We start from the raw sequence: 19423 nt of genomic DNA, 5'->3' as shown, positions 1-19423 counted from the left end.
AACCACCCTATGATCCAGTAATCAAACTACTGGGTATTTACCCACCAAATACAAAAACACTAATTCAAAGGGATACATGCACCCCTATGTTTAGTGAAGCATTATTTACAAAATCCAAGATATAGAAGTACCCTAAGTGTCCATAAATAGAAGAAGTTGTGGTAAATACATACAGTGGAATACTACTTGGCCGTGAAAAAGAATGAAATCTTGCCATTTGCAACACACAGATAAAACTAGAGTATAATGCTAATTGAAATAAGTCAGAAAAGGACAAATACAGATTTCACTAATATGTGGAATTGAATAAAAAAATAAATGAACAACAAAATAAGAGACAAACTAAAGAACAGACTCTCAGCTATAGAGAACAAACTGATGGTTAGGAGAGGGGTGGTGGGTGGGGGTATGGGTGAAATAGGTGAAGGGGATTAAGAGTACACTCGTCTTGATGAGCATTGAGCAATGGACAGATTGATGAATCATTAAATTGTACTCCTGAAACTAATATAACATTGTATTAACTATACAGGAATAAAAAGATGTAAAACTTTTTCATTATTATAGTATTTGTTAAAGGTAATCTGTTATCAGTGATTACAACTTCCTGAAAGCTCAGGTGATGGTTAGAAATTTTTAGCTGCTAAGTTCTTTTATAAGTAAGCATGTACATTGTATTTTTTAGCATACTGCTATTTCACACTTAATAGACTACAGTATAGTGTAAGCATAACTGATATGCATTGTGAAACCCCCCAAACATTGATTTGTCTTGCTTTAATGCAGTATTCATTTTGTTGTGATGGCCTAGAGCTGAATTTGCAGTATCTCTGAGCTATACCTAAATAGATCTAAACAGAGAAACTAACAGCAATAAAAAGTAGGTGACTTCAATAATAACTTAAAATAATGGAAAGAAAATTTAGACATAAAAATTAATAAACAGCTGATTTAAATAACACGGTAGACCAGTTGGATATAACAGACATAGAACCTTCCGTCCATCAGAAGCAAACATAATTTTCTCAAGCACACACATTATTCTCCAGGATAAATCACGTTGGGTAGCAAACCAAATCTTAACAAATTTTAGAAGACTGAAATCATTCTGAACTATAAATCAACAACATCAAGAAAATAGAAGTTCACAAAATGTGGAAACTAAACAACACAGAGTTGAATAAACATTGGGTCAGAAAAGAAATGAAAAAGGAATATAAAAACTATCTTGAATCAAGCAAAAGTAAAAACACAACATGCTGAAAGTTACAAGATGCAGCAAAAGCAGTACTAAGAGGGAAGTTTATCCAATAATGCCTATGTTAGAAAATAAAAAATATCAAATAAACAACTTTATGTCTCAAGGAACTAGAAAAACAAGACCTGAGCCCAGAAGGAAGGAAATAATAAAGTTTTGAGCAGATAAATGGGGAAAGTATGCAGCCGAGAGTACTTTATCCAGCAAGTTCTGTCATCACGACTAGAAGGAGAGAGGAAGAGTTTCCACAAACAAAAACTAAAGGAGTTCATCAGCACTAAACCAGCCCTGCAAGAAATATTAAAGGGGACTCTTTAAGCAGAGAGACCAAAGTAACAAAGACTAGAAAGGAACAGAAACAATCTACAGGAAAGCAATTATATGCCAATGGCACTAAATTCATATCTTTCAATAATTACTCTGAACGTAAATGGACTAAATGCTCCAAACAAAAGACAAAGGAGACATGGGGTATCAGAATGGATTGAAAAAACAAGACCCATTGATTATGCTGTCTACAAGAGACAGCATTTTAGACAGAAAGACACCTCCAGATTGAAAGTGAGGGGTTGGAGAATCATTTATCATGCTAATAGACATGGAAACAATGCTGGAGTAGCCATCCTTATATCAGACACACTAGATTTTAAACCAAAGACTATAATAAGGGATGAAGAAGGACGCTGTATCATAATAAAGGAGTCTATTGAACAAGATCTAACAATTGTAAATATTTGTGCCCAGAATATGGGAGCAAACATATAAATCAATTAATAACAAAACTAAACAAACTCATTGATGATAACGTAATCTGTACACTCATAGCCAGGGACAGATCATCTAAGCAGAAGATCAACAGGGAAACAAGGGCTTTAAATGACATTCTGGACCAGATGGACTTAACAGATATATTCAGAGCATTTCATCCTAAAGCAACAGAATACACATTCTTTTCCAGTGCACATGGAACATTCTCCAGAATAGATCACATACTGGGTGCCAAGTCAGGAGTCAACTGGTACAAAAAGACAGAGCATGCCATACATATTTTTGGACCACAATGCTGTGAAACTTGAGGTCAACCACAAGAAAAAACGTGGAAAAAACACAAATACACAGAGGTTAAAGAACATCCTACTAAAGAATGAATGGATCAACCAGGAAATTAAAGGAGAATTTAAAAAAATACATGGAAGCAAATGAAAATGAAAACACAATAGTCCAAACTCTGGGTTGTATCAAAAGCAGTCTGAAGAGGGAAGTATATAAAAATACAGGCCTTCCTCAAAAACCAAGAAAAGTCTCAAATACATGACCTAACCTTACACCTAAAGGTGCTGGAAAAATAACAGCAAATAAAGCCTAAATCCAGCAGGAGAAGGGAAATAATAAAGATTAGAGCAGAAATCAATGATACAGAAGTAAAAAAAAACAAAACAAAAAACAAACAAAAAAAAAAACCAAGCAGAACAGATTAATGAAATGAGCTGGTTCTTTGAAAGAATTAATAAAAAGTGATAAACCCCTAGCCAGATTTATCAAAAAGAAAAAAGAGAGAACCCAAATAGATGAAATCATGAATGAAAGAGGAGAGATCACAACCAACACCAGAGAAATATGATTATAGGAGAATATTATGAGCAATTATATGCCAACAAATTAGGCAATCTGGAAGAAATGTTTCCCAGAAATCTATAAACTACCAAAACCGAAACAGGAAGAAATAGAAAACCTGAACAGACACATAACCAGCAAGGAAATTAAAGCAGTAATCAAAAATCTCCCAACAAACGTGTCCAGAGCCAGATGGCTTCCCAGGGAATTCTGCCAAACCTTTAAAGAAGAATTAATACCTATTCTTCTGAAACTGTTCCAAAAAATAGAAATGAAAGGAAAACTTCCAAACTCATTCTATGAGGCCAGCATTACCCTGATCCCCAAACCAAAGAGCTCACTAAAAGAATTATAGACCAATATCCCTGATGAACATGGATGCCAAAATTCTCCACAAGATACCAGCCAATGGGATCCAACGGTAGGATTATTCACCAAGCCCAAGTGGGATTTATGCCTGGGCTACAAGATTGGTTCAACATCCACAAATCAATTAATGTGATATACCACATTAGTGTGTACTTAACTAATGGGTACCTTACAGATCCAATTCTGGATTTCATGTTATATTACACAGAGCTGTAGTAATCAAAACAGTATGGTACAGGCAGAAAAAAAATAGACACATAGATCAATAGAACAGAACAGAGAACCCAGAAATGAGTCTGTAACTATGTGGTCAAACAATGTTAATGTTCAACAATGGAGGCAAGAATATCCAGTGGGAAAAAGACAGTCTTTTCAACAAATGGTATTGGGAAAACTGGACAAATACATGCAGAATGAAACGGACCACTTTCTTACACCATACACAAAAATAAATTCAAAGTGGATGAAAGACCTAAATGCAAAACAGGAATCCATCAAAATCCTATAGGACATGGGCATCAACCTGTATTTAGATGAAAAACAAGTAAGAGATTGGCAGAATGAATTTTTTTTACAAATGTTCAAACTGTGCTCTCTACAAGAGACAGTTTAGAGCTAAAGATATAAATAAATTGAAAATAAAATACGGAAAAAGATATACTATGCAAATAGTCACCAAAAGAGGTGAGTTCATACTAATAGGACACAAAATAGACTTTAAGTAAGAAACTGTTAAAAGAGATGAAAAAGAACATTAGATATTGCTAAAAGTGTCAATTCACCAAGAAGGCATAACAGCTGAGAACATATATGCACCTAACATCAGAGCCCCAGATTATATAATTGAAGGGAGAAACACACAGTTACATGGCAATAATACTCCGTTTCCAATAATGGATTGAACAACCAAGGAAAAAAGGGCCTTGAACAACACCATAAGCCAACTGAACCTAACAGATATATAAAAGACTCCAGTGAACTATAGTACACTACATGTTTTTCATATGCACATGGTTCATTCTCCAGATTAGACTAAAACAAATCTTAATACATTTTAGAAGATTGAAATCATATGCAGTATCTGTTCCAATCACAATGAAACTAAAGAATCAATAACAGAAGGAAAATGAATGTCATGAGTAAATGGAAAATAAACATCGTACCTTAAACAACCAATGAGTCAAAGAAAAAAATCACAAGGGAAATTAGAAAATACCTTGACAGAATGAGCATGAAAACAGAGTACACGAAAACTTACAAGATGTGGTAATAGTAACACTAAGATGGAAATTTGTAGCTGTGAACATACACCTTAAGAAGAAAGAGGGGCACCTGTGTGGCTCTGTCAGTTAAGCATCTGCCTTCATCTCAGGATCCTGGGATCTAGCCCTGCATTGGGCTCCCTGCTCAGCGGAGACTGCTTCTCCCTCTCCCATGCCCCTTCCCCTGCTCGTACTCTCGCATGCTCTCAAATAAATAAATAAATAAATAAATAAATAAATAAAATCTTTAAAAGAAAAAAAGCTCACATCAGTAGAACCTCACTTTACACCATAAGGAGCTACAGAAAAAGAGAGCAAACTAAAAGCTAACTGAAGGAATGAGACAATAGAAATTCAGAAAATGATAAAGAATAGAAAAACAGAAGAGAAAATCAATGAAACCAAAATTGACTCTTTGAAAAGATCAACAGAATTCCAAGCCACAGCTAGATTCAGAAAAAAAGAGAGGATTGGGTGCCTGGGTGGCTCAGTAGTTAAGCCATTAAGCTTAACTAACTAAGCTCAGGGTGTGAGCCCAGGTCCTGGGATCGAGCCCCACATCAGTCTCCTCTGCTGGGAGCCTGCTTCTTCCTCTCCCACTCCCCCTGCTTGTGTTCCCTCTCTCGCTGGCTGTCTCTCTTTCCATCAAATAAATAAATAAAATCTTTAAAAAAAAAAAAGGACTCAAATTACAGAATTAGAAATGAAAATGGAGACAGTACTACCAATTTTACAGAAATAAAAATAATTATAAGAGAACACTATGAACAGTTGTATGCCAACAAATTGATGAAAGGGACAAATTCATAGAAACACATAATCTTCCAAAACTAAATTATACGGAAATTGGAGATTGAAATAGATGTGTTAGTAGTTTTTAATACCATTCTCCAATAAAAGGAACCAAAGTTCCTTGGAGAAATGGCTGATTCTAAGGATGAGGCATGAAACATACAAGGTAAGTGCAGAGGAGCATAAGGAAATGCTCAAAAAGCCATATGATGGGGGTATATCAACAAACAGAGGAGCAAAAAAAAAAAAAAAAACTCCCTGTAGCCAAAACAGCCACAGTTTAAGCAATAATATAACTTAATGTATAACCCAAAGTATAAAATACCCATGAGTCCATCCTGATATGAATAAGCGATTGAATAAGTAAATAAATGAGAGAGAATAGAAAAATCTTCAAGCAGAAGAATTCCTAATAAACGATGTGGTTACTCCACCTTCAGGGAGGTGGAACATAATTCCCTATCCCTTTAGCAGGCTGTGCCTAGTGACTTCCTTCTAAAGAGTACAATATGCATGGGGGAGGGGTAACTTTACAGTGGAGAGCCCTGGCATATACTGCCTCAGCCAAGTCATCCAGGTTATTATTAATAAGTCATGTTGATGGAGAAGAATGAACCTGGACCACTTTCTTACACCATACTCAAAAATTCAAGATGGATGAAGGACCTAAATGTGAGACAGGAAACCATCAAAATCTTAGAGGAGAGCACAAGGCAGCTACCACTTTGACCTCAGCTGGAGCAACTTCTTACTGAACATGTTGCTAAACCCAAGGGAACCAAAAGCAAAAATGAAATATTGGTATTTCATCAAGATAAAAAGCTTCTGCACAGCAAAGGAAACAAACTAAAAGGCAGCCTACAGAATGGGAGGAGATATTTGCAAACAACATATTTGATAAAGGGTTGGTATCCAAAGCCTATAAAGAGCTTATCAAATTTAGCACCCAAAAAACAAATAATCCAGTTAAGAAATGGGCAGAAGAGGGCACGTGGGTGGTTCAGTTGGTTGAGTGTCTGCCTTCAGCTGGGGTCATGATCCCCAGGTCCTGGGATCGGGAGCCTGCTCCTCTGCTGCTCCCCTGCTTGTGCTCTCGCTTGCTCTCTCTGTCAAATAAATAAAGTCTTAAAAAAAAAAAAAAGAAATGGACAGAAGAGATGAATAGGCAGTTTTCTATATGGCTAACAGACACATGAAAAGATGCTCAACATCACTCACCATCAGGGAAATACAGATCAAAACCAGGATGAGATGCCACCTCACACCAGTCAGAATGGCTGAAATTAACACCACCAGAAACAACCGGTGTTGGTGAGGATGCAGAGAAAGGGGAGCTCTCTTGCACTGTTAGTGGGAATGCAAGCTGGTGCAGTCGCTCTGGAAAACAGTATGGCGGTTCCTCAAAAAGTTAAAAATAGGGGCACCTGGGTGACTTGGTTAAGCCTCTGCCTTCAGCTCAGGTCATGATCTCAGAGCCCTGGGATTGAGCCCCATGTCAGGATCCCTGCCTAGCAGGATATCTGCTTCTCTCTCTCTCCCTTTGCCCCTGCCCCTCTCTCTCATGCTCTCTCTCTCAAAATAAATAAAAGCTTTTTTTTTAAGTTAAAAATGGAACTACTTACCATTCAGCAATTGCACTACTATGTATTTACCCAAAGGATAAAAAAATAGTGATTCACCAGGGTACATGCACCCTGATGTTTATAGCAGCATTACCAACAGTAACCAAACTATGGAGAGAGTCCAGATGTCTATCAACTGATGAGTGGATAAAGAAGGTGTGAGATATATGTACATTGGAATGTTACTCAGCACTAAAAAAAAAGAAAAGAAATCTTCCTATTTGCGGTGATGTGGATGGAGCTGAAGTGCATTATGCTAGGTGAAATAAGTCAGTCAGAGAAAGACAAAATAACATATGATTTCACTCATGTGGAATTTTGAGAAAACAGATGAACGTATGGGGGGACGAGGGAAGCAAACTATAAGAGACTCAATGATAGAGATCAAACTGAGAGCAGAGGGAGGGAGGTGTGTGGAGGATGAGCTAAATGGGTGATGGGTATTAAGCTGGGCACTTGTTATGATGAGCACTGGGTGTTGTACGTAAGTGATGAACCACTGAATTCTACTCCTGAAACCATATTGCACTGTATGTTAACTAACTAGAATTTAAATAAAAAATTAAAAGAAAATGATGTCATGTTGATAGCATAAGATGGGATAAGAATAGCAGTCTGTTTGCCTCTGTAGTCTTTATCCCCAGAACACAAACTCCATTTTTATCCCCAAAACACATCAGACAAGTAGGCTGTACTAAAGGACTTTCTGCAATGCCTTCTAAATGTCAAGGTTATCAAAACCAAGGCAAGTCATTCATAATCTAGAGGAGTCTAAGGAGACGTGATAACTTAATGTAATGTGGTTTCCACATGCACAGCGGCAAAATGGAGAGGACAGAGAAAAAAAAAATCATCGAACTTTATGATAGAACAATAATAATGGGCCGATTGTTACAGAAAATAGATAATAAAAAAAGAAAAGAAAATAGATAATAAAAATGAACAGTCTCGGGGGACTATGCATCTACAACAAAATCTCTTAACATTTTTGTCTTTGGAGTCCCATAAGGAAAGGTGGAAAAGTATTTAAAGAAATAATGACTGAAAATTTCCCAAATTTGGCAAAAGGTATAAGCCTACATTGAAGAAGCTGGGCAAACTCCATACAGAATAAAACCTAAAGAATCCTTGCCATGAACTCCGAACTTTTTCTTTCTTTTTTTAAGATTTTATTTGAGAGAGAAGAAGAGAGTGTTGGGAGCACAGGGGAGAGAGGCAGAAGGAGAGGGACAAGCAGACTCCACTCTGAGCATGGATCCCAACATGGAATTCGATCCCACAACTCTGAGATCCTGACCTGAGCTGAAATCAAGTCAGATGTTTAACTGACTGAGCCACCCAGGTGCCCCCGCCCCATGACTTTCAAACTTATGGAAAGCTAATGACAAAAGATCTTAAAAGCAACAAGAGAAAAACTTTACCTTTTTATAAGGGAAAACCATTTAAATAATATTTATGAAATAAACTTACTGTGGACAGGATATAGTTGGGTCATATTTTTTTAACCATGGATCAGTCTTCTATAGATGGGAATTAGGTCATGTTGATAATATTGTTCAGTTTTGCTTTGTCTTTACTTACTTTTCATCTACTTGTTTTATCAGTTATTGAGACAGTGCCGTTACTGCCCAGCTGTAATTGTGGATTTGGTTATTCTTTCAGTTTTATCAGGATGTGCTTTATATATTTTGAAGTAGTTTCATAAGATGAAAAAATATTTAGCATTGTTTTGTTCTCTTGATGAATTATTCCCTTCCATCATTGTGCAGTATTTCTCTTTATCCCAGATAATATTCCTTTCTTTTGAATTTTACTTTGATATTACTATTAGTCACTCAGACTTTCTTTTTATTGTGTTTGCTTGGTATCTTTTTTGTTCTTTTTACTTACAACTTACCTGTGTCTTTAATGTGGATTTCTTGTAGACATCATATATTTGGATCTGGCTTTTATATCCAATCTGTCAGTCTCTGGCTTTTCAATTGCAATGATCAGACCATTTATGTTTAATCTTAAATGAACTATATGTGGCTGTTTACTATTTTTGCAATCTGTTTTTTTCCCCATTTTTCTACTTTGCTGCTTTCTTTGAATTAACTGTGTATTTTTAATGATTTTGTTACATCTATATAAGTGGTTTATTGGCTGTGCCTCTCTTCTGTGGAAATGTGGTTGCCTTAGCATTTGCAGCATACGTCTTTAACTTAACACAATCTACCTTCAAATTGTTATTTTACTACATTTACAAGAATTTTGTGATTGTCCATTTTTTATCTTCCATCTTTTATACTGTTGTCATCATATATTTTACATACACACACATATATGTGTGTGTATATATATATGACATGTATGTTATAAAACTTACAGTATATTGTTGCTGTTATTTTTAAAGATAATTTACCATTTTTTAAAACTTCTAAAAATGAGAAAAGTATATTTTATATTTATATCAAATTTCCAGGTTGTGGTGCTCTGTGTTTCTTAAATCCAAATTTCCACCTGATGGCATTTTTCCTCCTGTCTGAAGAAATTTTTTTTAGCTTCTTCTGTAATATATGCCAATTGGTGATAAATTCAGCTTTTGTTTGTCTGAAAATATTCTGTATTTGCTAACTATAGAACTATAGGTTGACTTTTTTCTTTCAGTACTTTAAAATTGTCACTTCATTTTCTTGTGGCTTATATAATTTCTGAGAAGAAGCAGGCATTCTTTATTCCTCTATACATATTATACCTTTCTCTACCTCCTTAAGATTTTCTCTTCATTGAATGAGATCTTGCCATTTGCAATTACGTGGATGGAGCTAGGGTATAATGTTAAGTGAAATAAGTCAATCAGAAAAAGACAAATACCATATGATTTCACTCGTATTGGAATTTAAGAAACAAAACAAATGAACAGACCAAAAAAAAAAAAAAAAGAGCAAACAAAAAGAACAAACTCTTAAATGCAGAGAACAAACTAGTGATTACCAGAGGGGAGGTGGGTGAGGAGAAGGATGAAGTTGATAAAGGGAATCAAAAGTGCATTTATCTTATTGAGTACCGATAATTCTGACAAATATTGTTAGCTACTAGTTTTGTTGTATTATTTTAAATCTTTTGAGGCCTTTTCTGGTATGTAGTTAAGTTCCTTGGAATTAATTTGATTATTTCAAGGATTGCTTTAAACTGTATTGTCAGATTCAGAGCTTGCTTTAGGACTAATTTGGCTCCTCTGTTAAGCAGTAAACATCTTTCTGGTTTTCTTCCCAGTTGGCCATGAAGTAGATTTTTCTACCCTGGCTGGTGGCAATGGAAACTTCCTGCGTCTGTGTATGCTTTGATAATTTTTTCAGCCTACTCTTTTTCACTTGTCTTTCCCCATCCTTGAGTATTTTCCTTTTGTTTTCTCTCTTTTTTTTTTAAGATTGATCGATTTATCAGAGAGAGAGCAAGCGTAGGCAGGGAGACCTGCAGGCAGGGGAGCAGCAAGTAGAGGGAAAGCAGGCTCCCTGCTGAGCAAGGAGCCCAGATATGGGACTCCATCCCAGGCCCTGGGATCATGACCTGAGCCAAAGGCAGACGCTTAACCGACTGAGCCACTCAGGCGTCCTGAGTATTTTTCTTACATACTTGCACAAGTTAGTACTTGAGAGCCTCTTCTGCAAATCTCTAAGACTCTGTATCAGTACAGCTTTATCTTCTCTAGTATTTCATCTTTAACAATTCTAGTCGTCATGGCTTCCTTAAAATTCAATTATGTTATTTCAACCTACTGAGTCAGCTAGGCTTTTTTGGTTCTTTTGTTCTGTAGTTTAATCTCTTCTCGGCAGTAAGCTGTGTGATAAGGGAAATTTTCAATTTTTAATGTTTGTGGGCCGTGCTCCTGGGCTCCCAGAGAAGCTATACTTTAACATTTACTAAGACCAAAATGAATCGGCAAAACCTCAAAGCATGGTCTCTATTTCTGCCCTGAGCACACACTGTACATCTGCTTCAATTAAAAAAAAGGGGGGGGGAGGAGCATTCCAAACATAAAGATAAGAAAAACAAAACAGAAGAACCCTCCCTGGTTCCCATAAGATTAAAGTTATACAGCCTTGCATATAATAAAAATGTAAGATAAAGTCTGTAACTTTCTGGAATGTCTTTCATCTTGATGATTTGTAACTCTTTATGTAAAGAACTTACATAAACCCTGCACTAAATGTTCCTTCCCTGGAGCGCTCTCTTGCTTGTGAAGATGGTGTATCCCTGGCAGTTGTCCTAACTTGAACTCAAATAAAACTCTTCCTTTCTCTTTAAAATTTTTAAATTTTTAAAAGTTTATGTTCATTTTGTATCAGCATGTGATGATCGTAGGACTCACCTCATTTGTTTTCCTATTGTCAGGTATGCCTGTCTGCGCTGCCTGGTGTCTGAAGTCTAAAAACCATTTTATATAGTCTGTACACTCTTTTAGATGTGTGATATGGAGAGGTAAATCAGTTCTTTTTACTCTGTTATGGCCAGTTTGGAAAGTCCTTCTGAAATCTCTTGTTTAAAACACAGACATTGAGCATTTTAGAATTTAACATTACTTAGTCTTATGATTCAGGGGTTTAAAAAGATTGATCCTTTATAAAAAATTAGAAAAAATAAAATATAAAATAAAAAATATTAGAAAATATTTTTTTGTGATCACTCCTCTCCCAGAAAAGTTGTAGTGAGCACCTTGAATGTGCCACTTTTGAAACTATACTTTCCTTCACATTCAGCAACAGTGTAACTTATGGAGCTAACTCAAGTGCTAAATTATTTCCCATTTACAGGGTACTGCTTTACAAAACCAGAACTGATCTTCACATTGGAACAAGGAGAAGATCCATGGTTATTAAAGAAAGAATTTCTAAGAAAGAGCTCCCCAGGTGAGTTATTGAATGCTGGCAGAAGGCATCCAAGAAAATTAGATCCAAAGTGATCAGCTAAAAAAAAACAAAAACAAAACAAAAACAAAGCTATCAGCTGGAAGTAAGCCGTTTAAAATGTTTTTCAGCGCTGTCCTTTTAGAGGCTTTACATTTTAAATTACAAAAATAATAGATCTAATAAAATGTGGAAGGGGCCAGCTAACACAAGGAGTGGGTTGTAAGCGTGTTGATATCCTCAGCTTTAAAAGATGAGAACTAAGTGTTCCATTTGAAGCTGAAAAGTTAAATAATGAATTCCATGTTCTTACCAGTAAAAAGATAAAAACTAAGAAAAATTATAACAAAGCTACTAAAATTGAGAATCAGCAGATTAGAAAAGAGAAAGAAACCATAATTTTTTCATTATTTAATAGTTACTAGGGTCATCTAAATATATAAATGATTAAGGACTTACATAATGTAATTGGAAAGGATAACTGGAGAAAACTGCAGCCTTCCTAATTATTAGAAGTTAAATATGTTTGATAGAGCAAAGATAACAGACCTGTTACTAGAAAAGTTTCTTATAAAGCTCTATAGAGTTGCCAATAATATTGTGTGTCAACTATACTTCAAATAAAAAAAGAGAGAGCAAGTCCCCAGGACAACTACCACATACCACGCTCACTGATTCTTTGTTACTCAGCATATAGTCATACTCATAGCTAAGATTTATAATGTGGAATGATTGGTACAAAGCAAAATCAGCAAAGAGAAAGGGGACAAAGTCCAGAGGAAATGAGGTGCAAGCTTCCAAGACCCCCAGCAATGAATGTGCCAACACATGTGAAATGTTGTCTACCTAGAGACTAGGTTCTTGGGAACCATCTCAAAATCTAAGTTCACATGCAAGCTGAGGGCTAATCTTCTTGCAAGCCCACCATCTAAGTGTAACAGCCTCAGGCCTGCTGTGTTAAATGTTTTGCACAAAAGCTATGCAAACACACCACATAAGTAAAGTAAACATACCTGCCATATCAACTAATGTAAATGAATTAAATTCACCTATTAAGATAACATGCTATCAGATTGTATCAAAGAGATATCCCTAAAAAGTAATATATAAAGTTTGAAATAGAGTCGTGAATTGTTAAGCCAAAGGCATAAAACTCAGTATTGATTTATCTAACTAATACTTAAGAATCAGTTCGTGTCAAAAGCAGGTAAGAAAAAGGACATTTTGATAAAGCTGAAAGAGTTTTTAAAGGACATATAAAAGTTTTAAATATTAATGTACCAAATAAATTACCAAGATTTATAGGACAAAAACGGTCAAGAGTTATAAGGAGAAGTAGGTATACATTAGAGAGAGTAGACCTTAATATGCCCCTCTGATTTCATACCAGACTCAGTGGAGTCTAGAATAAGGCTCAGGAAACTATCCCTAGGTCAAATCCTGCCTGCTGCTTTTTTGGTAAAGAAACGTTTATTGGAACACATAGCCATGTCCATCTGTTTATGTATTCACACTACAGGGCAGAGGTGAGTAACATTGGTTTGAACTACACAAATAACGTAGGCTTTAACTCACCTGGATTATGATCCCCCCAAAAGAATGGTCTGTTTCATTCTTCTTCTTTGGTATGTATTATATGATAAATATTTTTAATAATATTGTGGATTGATTCCAAAACTAGGTGGAGATAACTATTTCATATTGATTCATTCAGAAGACACTATTCATAAATACAATGCCCAAGTCAAATTTCTAGGATTTTTGAATCCTCAGGTGTAGGTCAGCAATCGATCTGAGCCCTTGTATGTGCAGAGCTCTCTAGGTAATTCTGAGGCACACTGGGACCACTGACTTATGTTACAGAAGGATGCAAAGAATATCACAGTGAGTGTTTCGTTTTGGAAGAGTGAGCAAAGTTGCATTTCATATCATATATTTCATATCATGTAAAGTTCTGTTGATTAAAAGATGAACCAGTATTTTAAGTACATCCAAGAAAGAGAAAATGCTGCCCATTTAACTATGGACTTGCCATCAGTTTTAAGATGCCTCCTGATTTGGGTTATGGTAATTTGCTTTAAAAATCATGAGTCACAAATATGGGCACTCTCTATATTTCCCTTGTTAAGATGAATGATACAGGCAGAATGATACTTCTTTCAGATTTTAAAATAAATGTCGCTTAAATTTGTGAGACGATATTAGAAGCGTTTCTGTTGTTAAGTTTGGTGAAGATAGCTTTGCTGCACCTGAAGGGCATCTGGATTCTATGTAGTCCAAAGCTAGAATGGAGGGCAGTTTAGGGAAAGAGTATGAGTATACATTTCCTGCTGGAAGATAACCACTGGGGACTGATAGCAAGATTAGAGCAGAAAATACTATGGACTGGTGGAATGGTAGCAAGAACACACAATGAACATGCAGTTAGTGTGAAATTTGCCCTGAATCACTTAAATCTTTCATCTCTTGGTGCCTTGGGCAGTGTATTAAAGGCTTTCAAATATTTTTTGGAATAGGCCTGACGTGTTTGCTAAGAGTGTGGGTAGTAGCAGGGCAACAACAGTCAAATATGCATAAGAAACTCATGGTAAATAAATATAAAGGATACTCATTTTTAGGGCCAGTTTGAAACATGATCCTTAAGGTTCTCACAGTCAGACAAAACAAAACACCTAGGTATGTCGGAAATCAGAATCAAAGATTGGACAAACAAAACTAGTTTGGGGGAAATGATGAGCAAGGTGAAAAGAGAAAAGTTAAGTTTGATGACCAAGATATATTCACTATTGAACAATCCTGATATAATACCAAGGTACCAGAACCAGGATAGAGCACTGACTCCTGTAGAGGTGGAAAATTACTTTAACTCCTGTCATTTTTTTTTTTTTACTTCTACTGATACGTTTATATTTCTGTGAATGATACCACAGAGAGAATTCAAGCACAGCAAATACAATTTTTTTCTTTCACCATGAGGAAGCTGGTGCTATTATAAATTAATTTTAGTGTCGTTATGTAGACTGGAAAAAATGGAGCTCCAACTGATTATGCTACCATTTTAATCTAGATTTGACCAAGACTCTAGACTCATATTTTTCCCTACTGCAAATTCTATCTCCGATAAATCCATTGAAAGCCTTTTAATCTACTTAGTTCCATAATCTTTGTTGAATTCATCCCATTTATTACTTTTTTCCTGTCTTTTCTGTTCCCAAGATCCAACTCTCTTGAATATATTCTCCATTCTCAATTGTTCCTTTCCTTTATTTCTTCTTCTTCAACCAATTTTGAAAACTATACTTTAAGGTGCCAAATACATATGTATATTTATTTCTAGTTTCTTCTCTTTCTACTCCAAAAAGGTTTTTTGTTTTTGTTTTTTTTAACAAAAAGAGAATATACACTTGGAATTACTTTATTGTTGGGAAACTGAGCCAGAAACTGAGGCATCAAATACATAAGAGGGCATATATCTATAAGTCCCATTCCATAAGAAGTGTGTTAAATATCTTAAAGTATTTTTAATTTTCTCACTTTTAGAAGACTCCCAACCTAATCAACTCTCAGAGAAGAGCCTAGGAAACCAAGGCAAATATTTGTGGCAAGTTTTATTCACCAACAAATCATTGACTACAGAGGAAGAGATTTCAGGAAAGCCATGTAATATGGACATAAACATTTTACCTGCAAGAACAATGCCCTATAAGTTTGACACTACAGGACCTGCTTACCTGCGTCTCAGCTCATTGGCTCCACACTGTCAACATTCAGGAAAGAAGGCTCATGAGCTTACTGTATGTAAGAAATGGCTTCTCAGTATTAAGGAGGGCAGAACTGATACTGGAGAGAAATCATTTGTTTATAGTAAAAATGTGAAATCCTTCAGTCATAAAGAGAAAGTCATTCAGCATCAGGCAATTCAGACTTTGCAGCAAGCTTCTGAGTACAATAAATGTGGAAAAGCTTTCCTTGAAAAGTCTGCCCTCATTATATCTGAGAGTACCCACCCAAAAGTGAAATCTTATAAATTCAGTAAATTTGGGGGAAAACAATGTGATAAATCAACTCTTTTAGTCTCTCATAGCAATAATCCAGAGGAGAAGAGTCATGAATTTAATGAATATGAATGTACTGAAAACAGAAATAGTTTCAGTAGGATCACTCAAAGAACTGACACGGAAGGGAAACCTTTCAGCCAAAAATCACACATTAGAGAACATCAGAAAATTCATATAGGAGTGAAACCCTTTGAATATGGAAAGAATTTCAGCCGTAATCCAGCCCTCCCAGTGCATCAGAGAACTCACACAACAGACAAATCCTCTGATTATGACACATGTACAGAGATATTAGGTTGCCAGTCAGCTTTCAACATACATCAGAGAACTCATGTAACAGTGAAACCCTATGAATGTAATGAATGTGGAAAATCCTGTTCTGTGAATTCATTCCTGATTCAGCCTCTTGAAAGTCACACAGGGGAGAAAACCTATGAATGTCATGCATGTGGGAAAACTTTCAGTGAGAAGTCACGCCTAAGGAAACATCAGAGAACTCACACAGGAGAGAAACCCTATAAATGTGATGGTTGTGAGAAGGCTTTCAGTGCAAAGTCAGGTCTAAGAATACATCAGAGAACTCACACAGGAGAGAAACCCTATGAATGTCATGAATGTGGGAAATCTTTCAACTATAAGTCAATCCTCATAGTACATCAGAGAACTCACACAGGGGAGAAACCCTTTGAATGTAATGAATGTGGAAAATCTTTCAGCCACATGTCAGGCCTAAGGAATCATCGGAGAACTCACACAGGGGAAAGACCATATAAATGTGATGAATGTGGGAAAGCTTTCAAACTGAAGTCAGGTCTAAGAAAACATCATAGAACTCACACAGGGGAGAAGCCCTATAAATGCAATCAATGTGGGAAAGCTTTCGGTCAGAAATCACAACTCAGAGGACATCATAGAATTCACACAGGGGAGAAACCCTATAAATGTAATCATTGTGGGGAAGCTTTCAGCCAGAAATCAAACCTCAGAGTGCATCACAGAACTCATACTGGGGAGAAACCCTATAAATGTGATGAGTGTGGAAAAACTTTCAGGCAGAAATCAAATCTCAGAGGACATCAGAGAACTCACACGGGGGAGAAACCCTATGAATGTAATGAATGTGGAAAAGCTTTCAGTGAAAAGTCAGTCCTAAGAAAACATCAGAGAACTCACACAGGAGAAAAACCCTATAACTGTAATCACTGTGGGGAAGCTTTCAGCCAGAAGTCAAACCTCAGAGTACATCAGAGAACTCACACTGGGGAGAAACCCTATAAATGTGATAAGTGTGGGAAAACTTTCAGCCAGAAATCAAGCCTTAGAGAACATCAGAAAGCCCACACAGGGAGTTAAACATATGAATGTAAAGAATGTGGAAAAACTTTGAGCCAGAAATCAAATCTTACAGTATGAAAGAGAAAGAGAAACCTATGAATAGAATAAACAATTCCAAGTTCCTCTGCAAGATACCGGCCTTCACAAACATCCGAGAACTTACACAGGAGAGAAATTCTTGGAATATATTTTATATGGGCAGTCTTCCATCCGGAGTGCAATCCTCATTATGGATCAGAGAACTCACCCAGCAAAGAAATTACAAAGATAATGAACATGAGAAATACTCCTACTCAATCCTCAGAAAACTCACACTGCAGAAAAGGTCTGGGAATGTAATAAAAATGTGAAAACTTTGTGTCCGTTATCAAAATTTACTCATTCAAAGAAATGATACAATGAGAAAACTGAGAATGTAATAAGAGTTTGATGCCCTTTAGCCAAAAGCCAGCTTTCTCAGTACAACAGAAAATACATGGAGGTTAGAGACCTCACAACAAACCAGACCAAAAAATGAGGTAATCGATGTGGGGAATTCATCTATTATAAATCAGCCCTCAATTTGACTTACACAGAAGTAATCCCCATATGCCATATAATGACTATTAATTGTTCACCAATAACCATTTCCTCTTTTCCCTCCTGCCACACCTCGTCTAAATTTCTCACCAGCGTCATCCAAATGGGGTCATATTAATAGCCTCTGGCTAGTAGGATGTGGGGGTCAGTGACCAGTCTCATTTAATACATTCCTCGAATTCTCAAATGTTTTCTTCTGTCCCTTATCAGAATGGAGTGGAGATTACTCCCAGTGAAACCATGGGACTCATGCACTGAAGATGGGAGAGTACAAGATGCAAGGAAACAGGGTAAAGAGTCACTGGAATGGAGTTTTCTCCATGTATACGGTCTTTTTGCAGCGAGGAAATAAACTTGTTCTCTACAGAGTTTCTGTAGGCTTGGGCATATTTTATACTGACATATATTCACCAACCCTCAACTAATAAAGCCTATGAATATGATTTCTGTGGATATGTGAACTCAACATATATCAGAAACCTGACACAGGAGAAACCCCTGACAATATCCTGAATGACCATAGTTTTTATCCACGACTCCTCCTCATCAGGTAAATATCAGTGGAAGAAATTCAACATTTCAACATATGTAGGAAATCCTTTACCAAAAAATAATATCTCATTAAATATCTGATAATTGAATTGTAAATGTATGAAAGTTCTCAACAAGTTATCAAACTTTAATCTTTCTCAGAATGTGTTACAGGGGGAGAACCTATCAATTTGAGAAAGGTAAGTAATAGCATCTACGTAGAAATTGTTCTATAAGACTATTGTTTCATACGTATTATGAAAACAGCTAAACATAACAATATTGATAATGTAGACATTCACTAGAATAAGATGCTTTAAAAGAATAAATAAATTGCATAAACTGAACAGCATTGAATGTGTGTGAATATTTTCTGAGTTCTCTATTTCTTATCTGTGTGAGGTTGTATATATGCATACCACTTACCTGGAATTTATATGTGTACTGGAACTCAACATCGTTATAATAGAATTATGTACCCCTTGCTCAGTAACTGTTCTGACATCAGCTACATTTTACCACATGTAGATTAATAACAAATAAACCCTTTACAAAAGGAAGTATCTAAAAAGTCAGAATCCCATACTACATTTCATTTCTCCTGCTGCTTTCTGACATGTGCATATAGGAAAGGCTATTGTTACTAAACAGTTTCTTTTCAAAGAAGCCAGACAATGTTTTCTGTGTATTTTTGTATTATCTCAGGGTCACCAGTACATTTAAAACATATGCCAAAATATGGAAAGAGCCTAGCTGTCCATAAACAGATGAATGGATAAAGATGTGGTACACACACACACACACACACACACACACACACACACACACACTGGAATATTACTCAGCCATCAAAAGAATGAAATCTTGCCATTTGCAACAATATGGATGGAACTAGAGGATATTATGCTAAGCGAAATAAATCAGAGAAAGACAAATACTATATGATTTCACTCATGGAATTTAAGAAACAATAAAGATGAATGTAGGGGAAGGGAAGGAAAAATAAGAAAACAAAAAGGGAGGTAAACCATAAGAGACTTTTAACTATAAGGAACAAACAGGGTTTCTGGAAGGGAGGTGGGTGGGGAAATGGGGCAATTGGGTGATGGGCATT

The 19423-nt window shown here is 36.1% G+C and overlaps 1 protein-coding gene across 2 annotated transcripts in view; it reads left to right on the top strand.

The window, feature by feature from the left end:
* The window catches only part of ZNF782 (zinc finger protein 782), a 54361-nt gene extending 35705 nt beyond the window's left edge, over positions 1–18656 (top strand). For both annotated transcript variants that reach the window (XM_087858828.1, XM_045780848.2), the window contains 2 exons: positions 11714–11809; positions 15347–18656. In XM_087858828.1, the coding sequence (XP_087714954.1) occupies positions 11714–11809; positions 15347–17217 (1967 nt within the window). In that variant the 3' untranslated portion in view covers positions 17218–18656. The remainder of the gene's footprint in view (positions 1–11713; positions 11810–15346) is intronic.
* Positions 18657–19423: the final 767 nt, after the last annotated feature.

The sequence above is a fragment of the Ursus americanus genome, chromosome 34, assembly GCF_024610735.1.
Source record: "Ursus americanus isolate L20-20 chromosome 34, mUrsAme1.1.p, whole genome shotgun sequence".
In the NCBI taxonomy this organism is placed as follows: domain Eukaryota; kingdom Metazoa; phylum Chordata; class Mammalia; order Carnivora; family Ursidae; genus Ursus; species Ursus americanus.
This window is presented reverse-complemented; position numbering and strand designations above follow the sequence as displayed.